At 46.0% G+C, this 17,898-nt stretch overlaps 1 protein-coding gene across 1 annotated transcript in view; it reads left to right on the top strand.

The window, feature by feature from the left end:
• Positions 1-17,898, top strand: part of Prkch (protein kinase C eta) — a 269,722-nt gene that overhangs the window by 230,339 nt on the left and 21,485 nt on the right. The window contains exons 11-12 of the mRNA XM_004649245.2: positions 11,782-11,920; positions 12,533-12,721. Of these exons, the coding sequence (XP_004649302.1) occupies positions 11,782-11,920; positions 12,533-12,721 (328 nt within the window). The remainder of the gene's footprint in view (positions 1-11,781; positions 11,921-12,532; positions 12,722-17,898) is intronic.

The raw sequence follows: 17,898 nt of genomic DNA on the forward strand, positions 1-17,898 counted from the left end.
GAGAGATAGAAGAAAGACTGGGGAATGGGTGCGCCAGGGCCTCCAGCCACTGTAAAGGAACTCCAAACGCATGTGCCACTTTGTGCATCCGGCTTTAGGTACTGGCGAATCAAACCCGGGTCGTTAGACTTTGCAGGCAAGTGCCTTAGTTGCTGAAACTTTCCAGTCCCACTTTTAGTATTTTTTAGTGTGTGTGTGGGTGTGTGTGTACGTGTCATGGCATGCATGTGGAGCTCAGAGGATGAATTTTGGGTCAGTCCTTCCTCACCTGGCCACCTTATTTGAGGTTTCTGTCTCTGGATTCTTGCTCTGCCATTCTTTGAGCAAACTCCTGGGAAATCCTGTCACTGCATCCCATCTCGCCATCAGTGCCACATCAGAGTGCTGGAATTCACAAGCCCATCTTGGCCCCCCACTTTTTACGTGGGGTCTGGAGGGTTGAACTAAACTTCCCCTGCTTGAGCAGTGAGCGCCTTATCTGAGGAGCCATCTTCCCAGCGCCCACTTTATTTATTTTTTTTTGTTTGCTTGCTTTTGGCTTTTCAAGGTAGGATCTCGCTGTATCCCAGGCTGACCTGGAATTCACTACGTAGTCTCAGGGTGGCCTTGAACTCACAGTGATCCTCCTACCTCTGCCTCCCAAGGGCTGCAATTAAAGGCGTGTGCCACTATACCAGGCAGCTTTATGCATGTATTTTTAAGTATATTTTATTGTGCATATTGGGTGTTTGCCATAGGATGTGATAGGCTACGTATACACAGTAAAAATAGTTGTGGTGCAGCACACTAATATAAAAACACACCGTTTTGTTAGGTTTTTTTTTTTTTTTTTTTTTTTTTACAAAATCAGCTAGCATTTGCCTATTGAACAGAAGACCCCGGTTCAGTGTGAATCCCTTAACTCTGGACCTGGTGTTATATGTCATACTGGGCTTGCTCATCCTCTGTACCCACAGGGTGGGCTTGCATGGGTAGCCCAATGCTGTAGCTTATCTCAGTGCTGAGGAAAGCTTTCCTCCTCCTCTTTCTCTTCCCCCTCCTCCTCCTCTTCTGTACTGGGGATTGATCCCAGGACTTCATGCATGCTAGACAAGTACTCCACCACTAAGCTATATCCCCAGCCTATTTTCTACTTTTCATTTTCAGCCAGGATCTCACACTAAGTTGCCTAGGTTGGCTTTGAATTCACTCTATAGCTCAAGCAGGCCTTGAACTTTCGATCTTCCTGCCTCAGCCTCCTGGGCTGCTGGTATTCTAGCCTGTACCACCAGGCCCTGCAACAGAGTTTCACTCTAGGAACCCGCTTGTTTGTCTTAGTGCCATGTTTCCAACATACACCTGGAAGGATCCATCTTCTCCCTCTGGCCCAGTAGGTACCCACACTACAGCCGCCCCTTGCTGTGATTAACATTTTATGACTAAATAGGGAACCACGTTCTGATTCTGTCTTGGCAGAAATCCTTCTCTTGTCAACTGACATGTACCTTCCCTACAAGCAGCCAGCCAGGTGGTGGGTAGACCACCCGGTCCTCTCCGTAGGCTCTCAGAATTCCCCAGGCCTTTGCATCCTGTTTGTGTTCTTGTCCTGGAGAGACTGGCAGGCTGTAAGAAAACCTTCATTGCTTGGTTGAATTTCTGTGGCCAGGAAGCAGAGCCACACACAGATGGTTTTCTTTGGGTCAGTTGCGCTTGGCTTTCTGCACGGGGGAAATTTAGTTAGCCACTTGACCCCCACTGGGCTGGCACGTCCATGTGCAGTGTTCCCCAGGCTCCTAGCTGTGTTGTTAGAGATAGGTCCCTAGCCACCCAGGACCCATCATCTCTCAGCATCTACCTGAAGCCCCCTGACTGGCTGCCCCGCTTCCTTTGACAAGCATGTCCACAAATTGAACATGGCCAGGTGTCGTGTAAGAAGCACTTTGGCAAGGAGAACCAGCAAGGGAGGCTCTCTTGGCAAGTACAAAATACATGCACTGTAAGGAGCTACTCAATAAATTTGTGTTGCTTCAGCCAGGGAATTTCAGCCCTCTTGATGCGGAATACTAAAATTATATGTCACAACTGTCAGCCTGATGTCTCATTTATTTGACTATCATAAGGAGCTGTGTGACTTGTACAGTGTTAGTAAAACTCATTTTCTCTGGTATGTCCAGAGTCAATAGGTTTTTGTATGTTTTTTTTTTCTACTGTGAGACAAGATAAAAGGAAATATTTCTGTCCTGTCACTCAAGTTTAGGTTGGTTCCCTGTGTACACAGTGGGAACACACTGCCTGCTTGTCAAGGGAGTCAAACACCCAGGACTGGATGGAGACCAACTTTGGATCTGTAGGAATGTATTTATGGGTCCTTGGCTCTGTGTTAGAGGGGATGTACTAACCAGACACACACAGAAGTCTTTTTTTTTTTTTTTTTATAATTTCCCATCTTATATAGCTCTTGGAAAGAGGGAGGAAGGAGAAGGAGAAAAAGAGCCCTAGTGCTGGGTTGCAAATGGCTGGCTTCTTCCTTGGGGAATGAATAGCTTTGCATTCAGCCTCATCATGATGAATGTTCCCTCTCAGACACTTGTTCCCAAGCAGGTAGTCCAATAGACTGAGCCTCAGAGACACCAAGTAACACATCACTTCATGAGAAGAAACGATAGGACCTCAGGTGACCATTAGGAGTGTTGCTCACAACACACCTTAATCAGGCTCAGAATTCCAAGAACCACAAACGTGCAGGTTCTCTAAGCTGTATAAGGTGACTTGTTTTCCAGCATTCTCATGCTGTCCTTGTGCCAAAAGAGCCTTTTGTCATTCCTATACCCAGGTCATTTTCCTTGGAAATTATCGCCTGAATTGGTACAAAAGCCAAAGAAAAGAATTAAATTCAGGATATTTAAATATATTTGAATGACTTGCTCCCACTTAGCAAAGTAATCATGAGTCCTGTAAGAAACTTAGAGGTATAAAAATGTAAAACAAAAGTCACTCATGATAATATATCACTCAGAAGTAAACATTCAGTCTTTTTTCTTTTATCTCTTTTTGTATTCTTCCTTCCTTCCTCTACCACCTCCACAACTGCAACTTAGTTAAGAGAATGCTGAAAATACAATTTTGTCTTTTTCTTTCCCTTACTTCAGCCTGTAAATATATCACAAGACCTAGAAGCTATAAATGAGAGATTCATAGTTTGACTACATGACAATCAAAAGGCTCACAGGCAAACACCTTAAACATTAGGCCATCTCTACAGCCACTGCCCTTTTGTTTGTTTGTTTGTTTGTTTTGAGATAGGGTCTTGCTCTATCCCAGGATGACCTGGAATTCACTATGTCAGGGTGGCCTTGAACTCATGGTGATCCTCCTACCTCTTCCTCCCAAGTGCTGGGATTAAAGGCATGTGCCACCACCCTACCTTAAAAAAAAAAAAAAAAAAAAAAAAATGAGGCTGGAGAGATGGCTTAGCAGTTAAGGCATTCACCTGCAAAGCCAAAGGACTCATGCATCTGAGGTTTGTTTGCAGTGGCTGGAGACCCTGGCACAGCCATTTTATCTCTTCCTCTCTCATAAATAAATAAATAAATAAATGAAAATATATTTTAAAATATGAAGCCAGGCACGGTGGCACATACCTTTAATCCCAGCACTCAGGAAGCAGGGGTAGGAGGATTGCCATGAATTTGAAGCCACCCTGAGATGACATAGTGAATTACAAGTCAGCCTGAGCTAGAGTGAGACCCTGCCTCGAACCCCCGCCCCCCAAATAGTGTTATGAACATTTCTCTACATTTTTAGCCTTTTATAAAATTTTTACAACTTTCATAAGATTTTTTTCACAAAAAATTAGTTAGTCATTCTATTATTAATGCATAGTAAGTTTCCAATTTTTGTTATCTATGGTATAGCAGTGAACATTTTGGTAAAATAAAACATAGATTTACACTCATGAAACCATTATGTCATGTTACTGGGTTGAGAGTTTAACCCAGAATCCACTGGGAAATTATGAATACATAGAAATATACAAAGTTAACTAATGCTTTTGAGTTGTTCTGTTGTTGTTGTCTTGGTTTGCTTTGACTTTTTCCCTTCTGTAGGCCAGGGCTTGCTATGTATCTTAGGCCAGTGTCACATTTACTGCGTGACCATCCCAAGTACTCGGTTAACAGGCCTGGGACACCACCCCAGGTGGAGTCTTAGGGAGACTCTAGACGGCCCAATATACACAAAGCATTGGGCCCCACTCCCCTGAGCCCTCAGCTCTGCCGCACAGCCTCCCCAACCCCCGCCACACACACGTGTATTGAGTGCAACTTATTGCTAGTGCTTGTGGCCTCAGTGTAAGAAAAGACCAGAAAGCTTCCTTCAGGAGACCCTGGACCCTTTCCTTGTTTCATCCTTCTACTCCGGTGGACATATCCACACCCAGGTAAAAACTCAAGTTTAGGGGGGCTGGAGAAATGGCTTAGCAGTTAAGGCATTTGCCTATGAAGCCAAAGGAGCCAGGTTCAACTCCTCAGGACCCACATAAGCCAGATGCACATGCATCTGGAGTTCATTTGAGGTGGCTAGAGGCCCTGGTGTGCCCATTCTCTTTCTGTCTCTCCTCTCTCTCTCTCTTTCAACTTGCAACTAAATAAATAAAATTTTTAAAAATTAAAAAAAAAAACTCTTAAATTTATATCCCCACTCCAGCTTTCCCTCCAGCCCCTAGCCACGTATCTTCAGCTGCCCATTAAACACCTGTAGTTGAGTGTCTGGAAAATAGCTCCGTATATCCAAAATAAGACTCTGAGCCAGAACCTGCTGGCATCTCCTTCCTGTACCCTGTGCATCCATCTTTCTTTTCTTTCTTTCTTTCCTTTTTTGTTTGTTTTTCAAGGTAGGATCTTGCTGTAGCCCAAGCTAACCTAGAATTTACTATGTCATCTCAGGGTGGCCTTGAACTCATGGTGATCCTCCTACATCTGCCTCCCAAGTGCTGGGATTAAAGGCATGTGCCACCGTGCCCAGCTGGATTTTCTTTCTTCTTCTCCTTCTCCTTCTCCTTCTCCTTCTTCTTCTCCTTCTTCTTCTTCTTCTTTCTTGTGAATTCTGTGCATCTTTCCATTACAGTGCTCTCCCCCACACAGCAGTTCTCTGTTCATCCAGTTCTCTGCATGTGCTGCCTTCACCCTGGCGCAGACCACCAGTTTATGGACACTCCAGTAGCTTCCCCACTGATCTCCTAAGTTAACTCTCAACTCCTTTAGTCTGTCCTCCAGGTTGAAGCTGGAGACACTGACCCTCAGTGCTCTCCCCTACCCTGTCCCCACACCTCCTCTGTGTCCGTCTTTCAGTGATTTCTCTTTCCTCTTGGATAAAGATTGGCATTCTCTCTGGATTCTGGCTCCTCTGGCTGTGTCCTGCTTCCTTCATGCCCACCTCATACTTCCCAGAACTCCACTCACAATAGTTTTCATTTCTCGACTGTGCTAAATACAACACGTCTTCCTGGAGTTCTCCTTACCCTTTCTCTCTTTTCACTGGGCTAATAATGTTCACCGTTCACCTTTAGTGCTTCTTTGCTGAGGAATCTTTCCTGGTGCTAGGCCAGGCCCTCCTCTGCCCGTGCCTGGGTCTTCTCATCACGCTTTGTCGTGGGCAGTCTGGTTGTGTGGTTATCGGAGTGTCTGCTTGCACCCTGGAAGCTACTGCCCTCGGCGTGGAGGTGCTGCCTTGCTGACTGACCTCTTCATTGCATGCTGATTGGCTTCTGGACCATTCTCTGAGATTGGTTGGGTGGGTGAAGGGATGAATGTCTTATTTTAAATGACACACGAATGGCACTGTTTTCTGGTATATGATGAAACCAGACTATCGGCTTTTACTATTTAAGTGAATTTTCAAAATTTCATTACTAATTTAGCACAGTGATCTTGCTTTTAAAACTTTCCAATGTGAAGCCAAATACTCAAAGCTCAAGCCAGCCCTAACTAGTTTTGTTCTGAAATTAAGATCATAATTCAAATTTCTCTTGGCAAAAGCCACCTGTTGACACTTATCCACATGCAACCTCTCCTTAGAAGGCAGGAACTTATCTTTTGAATGTTTGATCCCCAAGGAAACATTGGCTAGGCACACCACTGCTCCTGCACCCCAAGGATAGACTGAAATCCATTAAGCTCGTTCTCCATGGATAGCCAAAGGAAAAAAGAGAATTTTGATGATGCATTTTCCAGTGATGTATAAAGAACCTCCTTTGTGGAATATTGATCAATTCTCAGATGGTTCTTGCTTAATGAGTAAATCTTTAAGAAATAGACTCATAGGAGGGTTGCTAGCAGCAGCATCACAAAGAGGAGAGTGTTCCTAGTGTAATATAGTCCAAGGCCACGTTGTGGAGTTGAACTGAACTGAGTTTCAACCCTGACCTTACCCTTGATACCTATAGGATCATAGGGTAGAGCCTACTTCCGAGTGTTATTTTAAGGACAAATTAGTGTGTATAAAGCACTTACAATCTGATAAACATTTAATTTATGTTAGCTACTAGAGACACTGTTATTCTGATTATCCACAAGAGCTTTCTTCAGGTTCTCAGGATGGGGACACACACACCCTACCCCCCAAATGAGCAACCTATTGACAAGTGTATACCAACTATTGATTTAATAACAGGTCTCAAAGTTGTATTTTATTAAAGAATCATCTTTTATATTCAGGCAAGAGAGTACAAATCAGATGATTTTGTGTATCAGATTTCCTTGGAAATAATCTGTGGAAGGATGAGTCAGGGAAGGAGTGAGGAGATGCGTGCATGGGGCACGATTGGGCTTGCCCTGACAGTTGCTGATGCTGTGGGAGCAGGTTGAGAGTGTGTTATTCTTTATCCTTTTGTCTGTGTTTGAAATTTTCCTTCATAAAAAGTCAAAAAATATACTCCAGACATTAGTGAATGAGATTGTCTGCTAGATTCATTCTTCTTTGAGAAACCAGCTCTCGACTCGTTTTCCTTTATTTCTTTCAGTGGGGCAACTGAATCTAGAGACCTAAGCAGAGGGACTCATGCCACTCACTCTGTTTTATGACTCTCTGGATAGCTCGGAGTGGAAACCTAATAAATCTAATTTCTGAATCTTCTTTGTCCTCAACCGCTTGGGAATTCTCTCTGAAACTACTGTGGGCATTTTAAGTAACCCTGCTTACCCAGTGAGAACAATGTAGCTTTCAGGCAAGCAGAGAGGATAAAATCACTCTGTCTCTCTCCTTTGCTTGCAGACAAAAGCCTTAGTTAGCTATTATACCAGGGCTCGCTGAGCTAATGACTGGCGAACTCACAGTTGTGTTTTTGGCATTTTAGGGTCTGAGCCTCTGCCCTGTATGAACTTGTAACCTGCATTGTGTACCCTTGTTAAGTTCAGCTGCTGAGCTATATGTTGACATATGAGGCTGTGGGACTCCAAAGCCAAAAACGAATCTGTGCACGTTTCAAGTTCAAGTCGGGAGTCATAGGTTAGCAACCTACTCTTTCTGAACTTGCTGCCGCCCCCGCCCCCAGCCTACCATTAAAGTCTGATAGATCCTTCATGTGGAAGCTGGCCACACTGTACATAGCTAAGCAACCTCTGGATTTGTGTGATTAACCCCGTCCCTGTTTAACAATTCCACATGGACACAAGCCAGCAGAGGGAGGGGGCTCTGCTCAGCCCAGCGAACGCCTTTCTAAACCAGTTTCCTTTCTCCACTCACTAACGGGAAGAATCTGAGCTTCCATCTCAGTTCCTTATTTCCCACTGGAATGAATCTGCCTCAGAGGTATGAAACTCACGGCTGTATTGTTCACTTTCGAACCTGGGTGCCAGGGAATTTTACATTGCACCTTTCCTTCCCCTGAGAACACGACACGCTCCCCATTGTTCAGAGCAGGCCCCCGTTAGCCATCTGAAAACCGTCCGCCCTCTGGTCGGTACCTGCTGCAGGAACTGAGCTGGAGCTGGGAAGGAGTAAGACTCAGATCCTGCCAAGGGGAGACAGGTGCATGACAGACATCTGGGGACATTGAGAGAGGCTTTACCGGGAGACATGTGAGGTATTTGGACTCAGGGCAAAATGGATAGCCTGGGATTAGATTGTGCTTTTTATTGAATTCTCTTAAAATTCCCAGTGTGAGTTTTTTTTTTTTTAATCTGATCAGATTGTACCTGAAATGAAACCTGCCGTGACCTTTCCCTCAGGACTGCGAATATCTAAAATTAGACTGAAAAGTCAGGGTTAGGATATCTAACCTGTCTTGGTGGCCTCGGGTCTCTTATGGCCAGGATGAGTCACATCCCCTCTTGTTCAGGTGTGTCACCCAAGAGTTGTTCCAAGACTTCTCTGTGCCGAGAAGGTGGTGATGAGTGGCAGGCAAAGTGATTACAAAGCACTTTTCTCTCCCAAAACAATCCTGCTCCCCATGACAGTCGCTGAGGCAGCACCTAGCCTCCTACCCGGGGGTTAGTCACAAGCTCGTTGAGCAATCACGGTCAGACCGTTGGGGGTCTCTGTTAGCACTTGTTTCTGTTGCCCAAGTGATCCCTTCCCGAGCATAACGGCTTCGGGAAAGTTCAGAAACTCAGTAACCCTGTTGGGAAATGTGAGTGAGAGTGCTCAGAGCTCAGGCCCACACAAGTCTGGGCCTCTGGGCTGGGCCATGGTATGCAGAGAGCCTGCCTCATAGGCCCAGTCCCCATGCCCTTGCTGTCTCCTGGGCCCATAAGTCTCACGTCAGCCATCGCCTCACTAGGATTTGGTCATCGATCGCCAGGTGACCAGGTTAGCAGAGTCTCTTCAGAAACTACTGTGGAAGGGAAGCTAGTAGAGACTATATTCTTCATGGTGACTTCCCTCATGTGACAAAAACCATACCCTCTTCTCTCTGCAATCCCCACCATGTGAATCCAGCAAGCACAGCATGTTGTGCTTAGGTGTGTGTGTGTGTGTGAGTGTGTGTGTGTGTGAGTGTGTGTGAGTGTGATGAGCTGAGGAGAAATGGAAGAAACACCCATCTGTAGCCTACAGCCCACTCAAAACAGTGGCTCGGGTGGAAAGGAGGGTTCTGAAAGGAAGAGGGTCAAGGCTGTCTTACCAGCAGAGGAGACTTGCTTGCCAAGTGGGCACGCAGGTACGTGGCAGACCTAGCAAGCCTATGTTCCTGTTGGAGACTGCAGCAGGAGCCCAGGCACAGAGGGAAGATTACGCTCAGAAAGCCCCGCTCTGCCCGCAGCACGTATTCTTGGAAAACAGGGCTTCGTTTTCAGTTCTTGGGCATTTTCCAGTGACATTGTTGTAAGACCTGTCTGGCCAGACTGTGTCAGCTTACAGGGCATAATATGGAGTCGGTCACAACAATTCTGTCCCCACCTCCCTGCTTAGCCACCATGGGATCTGAGCTGGACAGAGACCTGCCTTTACTTTGAGGCTTTGTAAGACATTGTCCTTTTATCCCCAGACTTGGGGGTAGGAGGGGTTAGACCATCCAAGTGCTCCAGCTAGCCCCACTATGAATGTGAGACTGCAGGAAGCCACCAACCCCACACACCAAAGATGCCACCGTGAGGGGACGCCATGACGCCCATCCAGGTATCCCAAGGCCAGAGCAGCCTTCCGCACCGGCGGTCAGTGCGCATCTCCAGCTCTGGCTTGTAGGAAATCTCTAGGTCATGTAGCGTCAGCTCCTGCTTGAGTTGCTGCCTCCTTCCCTCCGATAGGCCTGTGCTCTGCCTCCGGAGCACACCGTTCCTTTAAAAAGCACAGCGTAGACATTTCCTACAGGTTGGGCTGCGTCTCTTGTTCTCTCTGATTGAGCCTAGGAGTCAGGTAGCTCCGATGGTCTACAGGACTCTTTCCCAGCCTAGCCTGGTTCCAGCCGCTCTCCGTGAGAGTGCTTAGGCCGTGGCCAGTGTTGGCAGGGCTGAGTGCTGGAAGCCTATGCTAGGACGACACTGCTTTGGACCTGCGGTTTTGTCTGCCTGCACCCCATCTTCCCACCTGCACAACAGGCTTCCTACCAAATAGTCCTTGCTGAAAGTTCATTTTCTTCCATTGGGTTCTGCTCTGAGGGGTTAGAAAAGGGGTAAAAAGCTCCTCTGTCTGGACTCCCTATAGTTTTATAGGCCTCCTGTGGACCACACAAACCCTGTTCTTCTGTTTCCTCTGATTAACATTCTCTCCCCTCCTCCCTTGGCCCACTGACTACACCTAAGCTGCTGTCCTGAGTCCACGTTCACAGAGCCTCCCCTCCCCCACTCCACTTTCTGCACAATCAGTGCCCGGTAAAGGTGCCAGCATCCCTCCCTGGACTATTTCAGCTGCCCTAACTGATCTCTTCCTGTTGCACGATGAACCTGTCACTCCTTAACTCAGAGGTAGTAGCCAAATACCAAAATTCCTTTGCTGCTGGTGGGGGCTGGGGTAGAGGGCCCTCATGTCTTCAAGGACCTCACTTTTCTCTCTAGTGCTGTGACTTCTCATGCTCCCGTGATGGCCCACTCCATCTCCTGATGCTCCGAGCCCACACACGCATTGCTCTGTCTTGTGTTTCTCTCGTATTGTAGGATTGTACTTCCGTCATGCCACTGGTATTGTATAGCAATTGATATTCCGTCTCCCTCCCTCCCTCCCCTCCTCCCCCTTTTCTAACAAGCCTTTATTGAGGATGCAATGCTAGGCATAATGGTGAATCAAATCTTTGCCTTCATAGAGCTGAAGGTCTGGCAAATATTTGTGCTCCCGTTATATTGTGTGCTCCTTTTGGACACAGATTCCTTGGACTTTCATTTTTTTGACACACCTTATTACTTTGTCATCCAAGTTGGATCTCACTAAGTAGACCTGGATAGATTCAAACTCATGATCCTCCTGCTTCTGCTTCCCCACGGCTGGGATTGGCATGCAGCCCCGAGGCTAGCTGGGATCCTGGGCACTCTGGGTGCCTGCCACAGTCCCTGCCACACAGCAGCCACTCACTTCACGAAATTCATTGTGAGAACGGAGTGAACTTTGATAAGCAGTCAGGGGAACTAGAATGAAAGATTCAGTGTGGGGTGGGTGGATTTCTCACCAGCACAAAGTCCGTGAAAAGCCTTGGAAAGTTATGTTTTGCCACTCAATTCCTCAAGGACAGCCTACATTTTTCTATGTGGTTAGCCCATTCATGGGGCCCTACTTTCTAGGGACCCTGAGGCAACATCTGAGATTTGATACAGACTTACTTGTGGTGGTTTGATTCAGGTGTCCCCCATAAACTTAGGTGTTCTGAATACTAAGTGACCAGCTGATGGAGATTTGGGAATTAATGCCTCCTGGAGGGAGTGTATTGTTGGGGGCAGGCTTATGGGTGTTATAGCCAGTGTCCCCATGCCAGTGTTTAACACACTGTCCTGTTGCTGTTGTCCACCTTGGGTTGGCCAGGGCGTGATGTCCACCCTCTGCTCATGTCATCGTTTTCCCCTGCCATCGTGGAGCTTCCCCTGGAGCATGAAAACCAAAATAAAGCTCTTTTTCCCAGAAGCTGCTCTTGGTTGGGTGATTTCTACCAGCAATGCAAACCGGACTGCAACACTTGTCTAGGCCATACCACCCTGAATGCACCCAATCTCATCTGATGGAGACTTATTTGATCCAAGATAGCCAAAGAAGTTCACTCCTCCTAAAGTGTGTTCAGAAAGCGTGCATGACCACTGTGGCCTGGCCCTCTGTCCTGGGAGCCTGTTCTTCCAGCTGAGTGGCCCGGGCCCGCCCTAGCACATGCCGTTCTTGGTTTCTTTTCAGAGATCTGAAGCTGGATAATGTGCTGCTGGACCATGAGGGTCACTGTAAACTGGCAGACTTCGGAATGTGCAAGGAAGGGATCTGTAATGGAGTCACCACAGCCACGTTCTGTGGCACACCTGACTACATTGCTCCAGAGGTGAGTGCACCTGCTTGGAGTGGTTTTCGAAATCTGAGCTCTACCTAACCCTGACTGGAAATGTCACCAGCTATTATTTTGCTGGTGCTTCGTGAGCAGCAATGAGAGTAGACACTTCCAGACGCATGTGTGGGCTCACTGGGTTGATGAAAACGTCCAGGGTCCATCTAAATCAAATCTGAGTTTACAAATATTGTAAATCTTGCAGTTACATTAGGCTTTGCCCTAGGTGACGATGGTGTGATCTGCTCATGGCTGTTTATTCTCCTCCTTGCTTCCGCACAGTGATTTGATTCTAACCTCATTTAGCAGATCTAAAGAAAAACTCCTGAATCTTTCCCATGGATGCGAGTGAACCCAAGGTCCTCTGCCCCTTGCACCAATATCTTTTCAAAGCCTGTTCGGTGATGGGTCTGTATGTACCATCCACTTGGCCTAAGCGAGTCACTGATGTTTGACACCTGGAAAGGTGTGAGTCTGCCTGTACAGATGGGATGAAATATACCTGCCAGGACAGGAGACTTCAGTGTTTTCTGTTTGTTTTTGCTTGGTAACTCCCCTCAACATGAATATACATCTGTTAAGCAGCAGCCTTCTTCCCTCTTTGCACAGATCCTGCAGGAAATGCTGTATGGGCCTGCGGTAGACTGGTGGGCCACAGGCGTACTGCTCTACGAGATGCTGTGTGGACATGCACCATTTGAGGCCGAGAATGAGGATGACCTGTTTGAGGCCATACTGAATGATGAAGTGGTCTACCCTACGTGGCTCCATGAAGATGCTACAGGGATCCTCAAATCTGTAAGTCTGGCTAATCTAGCCAGCTTCCTAACTACTGCAAACAAGCTTTCCACATGAGTTTTTGTGTCTTTTCTGAATATCTCCCACCAGTATGCTGCTATCCCAAGCTAAAATCTGTGCTTCAACCTAAGAATCAAGACATTCTTCTCAAGCTGTTCTTTCTTACACAATAATCATTTCTGGGCCAATTGTAATATCAGTCGATAGTGTTGACTGCCAAAAGCCAAGTATTTCTACCACTTAACAGCTTGAGTCTAGGTGGGGTGAGGCTCTTTCTTCATATAGGTAGGTCACACCAGGGTGTTGGGCAAACTGAGTGCCATTCCCAGTTTGCTATAATACCAGTTGTGTTGTGTGTGTGTGTGTGTGTGTGTGTGTGTGTATGTGTGTGATTTTTCAAAGGTAGGGTCTTGCTCTAACCCAGACTGACCCGGAAATCACTATGCAGTCTCAGGGTGGCCTCGAACTCACTCATCACAATCCTCCTACCTCTGCCTCCAGTGCTGGGTGGGATTAAAGGTGCACACCACCACTCCCGGGTCCAGTTGTGTTTTTGTTGGTAATGTCCAAGAGGCAGGACAAAGGAGACCTTCTCTTAGTCTTGAAAGAGGAGGGAGGTTTTGAAAACCTCTATAGATCTCCTGGCCACCATGTTATCCTCTGTACAAAGCCCAGGTTTCTAGTACAATGATTAAGGTATTCTAAGAATCTCTTGTTTTGGTTAATGCATTCAAGGCACAATGCTACATGTTTTACTTTGAAGTAAGGAACAACCATAGACTTTATGTCCTTATGTTAGAAATGAAAAAGTATAAATAATTCAGGAGCCACATGTATTGTCACATACTATGTGCACAGGGGATATAAAAACAAATTAAAACTACACCCTGATGCAATATCAGGACAGTGTATCCTCTGTTGGAGAGTATCTGCAGGATTTTATGTATTTTTCTCCTATAGATGCTTTCCTCAACTTACATTTCTTTCAATTACTTTATTAAAATTACATGACTTACAGGGATTTCAGGAAAGATTAAATGTAGTATTAACTGTCTTGTTGAAAGACTTGTTTCTAGGAATCTGAAGCCCTTCAAGAACATCTTGTATGCTTGTATACCCAGGTCACTGTACTGGGACTAGAGATAGGATTGTCCCTGAGAATTCTTTACATCACCAAAAGGGAAATTATCTTTCTCAGGCAAATATTGTCATAGTGAATCATAATTCATAACCCAGTTCTCAGAAGAAATTCCCTCCTGAAATTGAGAAAGCACCAATGTCATATAGAAATAAAATGAAAACACACTGGGCTTCTTCCAAATGTTTGCATTCTAGCATGTTTCCTGAAGAACCATTTACTTATACAGTAAGAAATTTTATAGTGACGATATCAAGAACATGATTTTAAAAAATCATGGAGCCAGGCATGGTGGCGCACACCTTGAATCCCAGCACTTGAGAGGCAGAGGTAGAAGGATTGCCGTGAGGTCGAGGCCACCCTGAGACTCCAGAGTGAATTCCAGGTCAGCCTGGGCTAGAGTGAGACCCTACCTTGATAAAAAAAAATAAATAAATAAAAAAAAAAATCATAGAAGAGGGCTTATCTTTGTGGACTTGGGCCATGAAATTTCTTAACTTCCTGGAGGGAAAGGTGCTCGCCTGGCTTGGCCACAGCTGACCTCGATAGCATAAGCTGTGATGACAGAGCTTCACAAGGCTGCAGAGTCATGCCTACTTTACATTGTTACAGTCACCCCAAGTCCCATTCCTTGTGACTTACAATAGGCACCATTGTAACACCGGTGCATGGGTTGTCCAATTAAAGCATCTATAATTCAAACAAAATGTTAGTTCAGAGCTGGGCATGATGGCATATGCCTTTAATCCCAGCACTCAGGAGGCAGAGATGGGAAGGATTGCCATGAGTTCGAGGCCACCCTGAGACTACATAGTGAATTCTAGGTCAGCTTGGGCTAGAGCAAAATCCTACCTTGAAAAACCAGAAAAAAAAAAAAAAAAAGCTAGTTCACACCATAAAAGAATGAGTTTGCAAGTAGCACTGTGCATGCTGTCTTGGAGGGGAGAGAACAGACATGAGTCTGTGCCTCCAGGAACCTTGATGCTCTCTGGTTAGGGATTATTCAGCGTAGAGCTTCAGATAAATACCTTAGGTCTAGTAGGAATCTGAAGAGACCTTATTGCTATTCGGATTGGATGTCCCTTGCCTGTGCTTCTCTGAGCATCTTCCCTTCACATTTTTAGAAGTCTTCAATCTGATTGCAGTATCTCAGGAGCCCAGGCTGACCTGGAATTCACTGTGGGGTCTCAGGGTGGCCTTGAACTCACAGCAATCTTCCTACCTCTGCCTCCCAAGGGCTGGGATTAAAGGTGTGTGCCTGGCTCTCAGGTCCTCTTGAGATGTTTATTTCCAGCTAAATCTGAGACTATCTACACCCTCCCACCCCCCCAGCCAAAGTTTATAGAACCTGAAGTGGGTATTAAGCAAGGCAGAAAGATTCACATGGAGTTAACACAGGTTCTTCTTAAACAATAAATTCAGTTGTATGAAGTGGTCGCTTCCATCTAAACCTATAGCAAATGTTTTTAGTACGGAGCACATTAGTTGCCCAGCAACATCCTCCACCGCCATGTTTCAGAGAAGAAGCCACCTCCAGTGCCTCATCTCAAGAGAATCAGCTCGGTTCATTCATTTACAGTGGCTGGAGGCCCTGGCGCACCCATACTCTCCTCTCCTCTCCCTCCCTCCCTCCCTCCCTCCCTCCCTCCCTCCCTCCCTCCCTCCCACTCCTCTCTCTCTCTCAAAGAAATAGATAATAAGAATATTTTTAAGGGCTGGAGAGATGGCTTAGTGGTTAAAGCACTTGCCTTCAAAACCAAAAGACCCAGGTTCCATTCTCCAGGTGCCATTTGTATATTTTGCTGCAATTGAAACACTAAGAGGAAGTTCCCCCAAATTTAGAATCAGAATCCATATTTTTCTGTCCTGTGACCCCAAGCTAGATTATACCTGTCATTCCCACTATTCTTTATTTCCCAATAGTAATTATGCTTTTGTCCACAAAAAGAGCTCCACAACCTAGCATGCATATTACTCCTTGATGAGACTCTTTTCTGTTGGACCAGGAGCTTTAGTACCTGAGGATGCTACCAAGGCGCCTTGTACCAAGTACCTACAGAGCACTAATCTGCACTGTCTGACTTTCTACAGTGAGACATAATCTTTATGATAATCAATTACAGTGTCATATGTGAGGTGAGTGTGATAACCACTACACTATGGAAACCATTACAGTGTTGTGTACAAGTTGTGGGCTAGGGAGATGGCTCCGTCAACAAAGTGCTTGCCTCCCAAGCAGGAGGAACTGAGTTCAGTCCCTAAACCCAGATAAAAATGCCAGGCATGCTGGGTGTGGTGGCACATGCCTTTAATCCCAGCACTCAAAGGCAAAAGTAGGAGAACCCTTGTGATTTTGAGGCCAGCCTGGAACTACAGAGTGAGTTCCAGGTCAGCCTGAGCTAGAGCTAGAGCCCACCTCAAAAAAAAAAAAAAAAAAAAAAAATTTTTTAATGCCAGGCATGGTAAGGCTCACTTGTAATTCCAGTGCTGGGTTCACTGGCAAGCCAGTCTAGCCTAATTAGCAAGCTCCAGGCCAGTGAGAGGCCTATTTTTTTTTACAATTTTTTTTAGGGGTGTGGGATTCTAGATAGGATCTCTCTAGCCCAGGCCGACCTGGCATTCACTATGTAGTCTCAGGATGGCCTCGGACTCACAGTGATCCTCCTACCTCTGCCGCCCAAGTGCTGAGATTAAAGGTGTGTGCCACCATGCCCAGCAACAGAGACCTAATTATTTTGAAAAGGAAAAGGTGCATATCTTCCTGAGGCTAACACTTGACGTCATCCTCTTGTCTCCACACAAACATGAGCACATCTTGTATGCACACCCAACACACATGTCTGCATGCACACACACACAGACATGGACACACATACAGATGTGCAAGAAAGACAAAAGATCTTGCCTCTTGTTACAGTTAGGTTTGCATTGCTGGTAGAAATCACCCAACCAAGAGCAGTTTGTGGGAAAAAAGAGGTTTATTTTGACTCACAGACTCAAGGGGAAGCTCCATGATGGCAGGGGAAATTAATGACATGCGCAGAGGGTAGACATCATCCCTTGGCCAACATCAGGTGGACAATAGCAATAGGAGCATTCCAAACACTGGCAAGGGGACACTTGCTATAACACCCATAAGCCTGCCCCCAACAATACACTGCCTCCAGGAGGCTTTAATTTCCAATTGCTATCAGCTGGGCAACCTAGCATTGAGAACACCTAAGTTTATGGGGACACCTGAATCAAACCACCACACCTCTGAAGGATGCCATAGTATCAGAATAATAATCATTCCAGGGCTGGAGAGATGGCGAGGTTGTTAAGGTGCCTGTCTTCTAATGACCTGAGTTTGATTGCCCAGGACTAGTGTAAAGCCAGATGTGCAAAAAGGGTGCATGCATCTGGAGCTTGTTTGCAGTGGCTGGAGACCCTGGTATGCCCATTCTCTGTGTGTGTGTCTCTCCCTGCTTGCAAGTAAATAAATAGAATTAAAAAAAAAAAAAGTAACCATTCTACCACCCTGAGAAGACTAGCTGAGATGCTGACAGGAGAAGCCACTCAATGAGGCTATCAGAATCCATGATTAATTCAGTTCCATAAATGATTGTCAGGTACATCCTTTAATTAGCTGGTGCTTAGTGCTGGGGATGCAGAGTGGCTGGACCTGGCCTGGAGGAGGAGTGAGAACAGGCACATGAACACTTGCACACTTCCAAGGAGGAATCACCTCTCTGGATGTTCAAGGGGGAGGGTGACATAGGAACAAGACAGAGGAAATAGCTTTGAAACTGGGTGTTAAGAGATAGATGAGGTTCATTGAGGTGAGCAAGGGAGAGAAGACTATCTAGATAGAGAACCTGGTGTAAGGTCCAAGACCTGCAGTTACGAATTCTATTCTGTTGGAACATAAAACACAGGATGCTGTGGTGTGATGCAGTTGGGGCATGTGAGTGTTGACATAGTCAGGAGACTGGAAGGTGAGGAATATGTGTCAGTTGTCCACAGTGATGCAGAACCCAAGACAGAGGACTAGAAAGTA

This window comes from Jaculus jaculus, chromosome 7 (assembly GCF_020740685.1).
Source record: "Jaculus jaculus isolate mJacJac1 chromosome 7, mJacJac1.mat.Y.cur, whole genome shotgun sequence".
NCBI lineage: Eukaryota > Metazoa > Chordata > Mammalia > Rodentia > Dipodidae > Jaculus > Jaculus jaculus.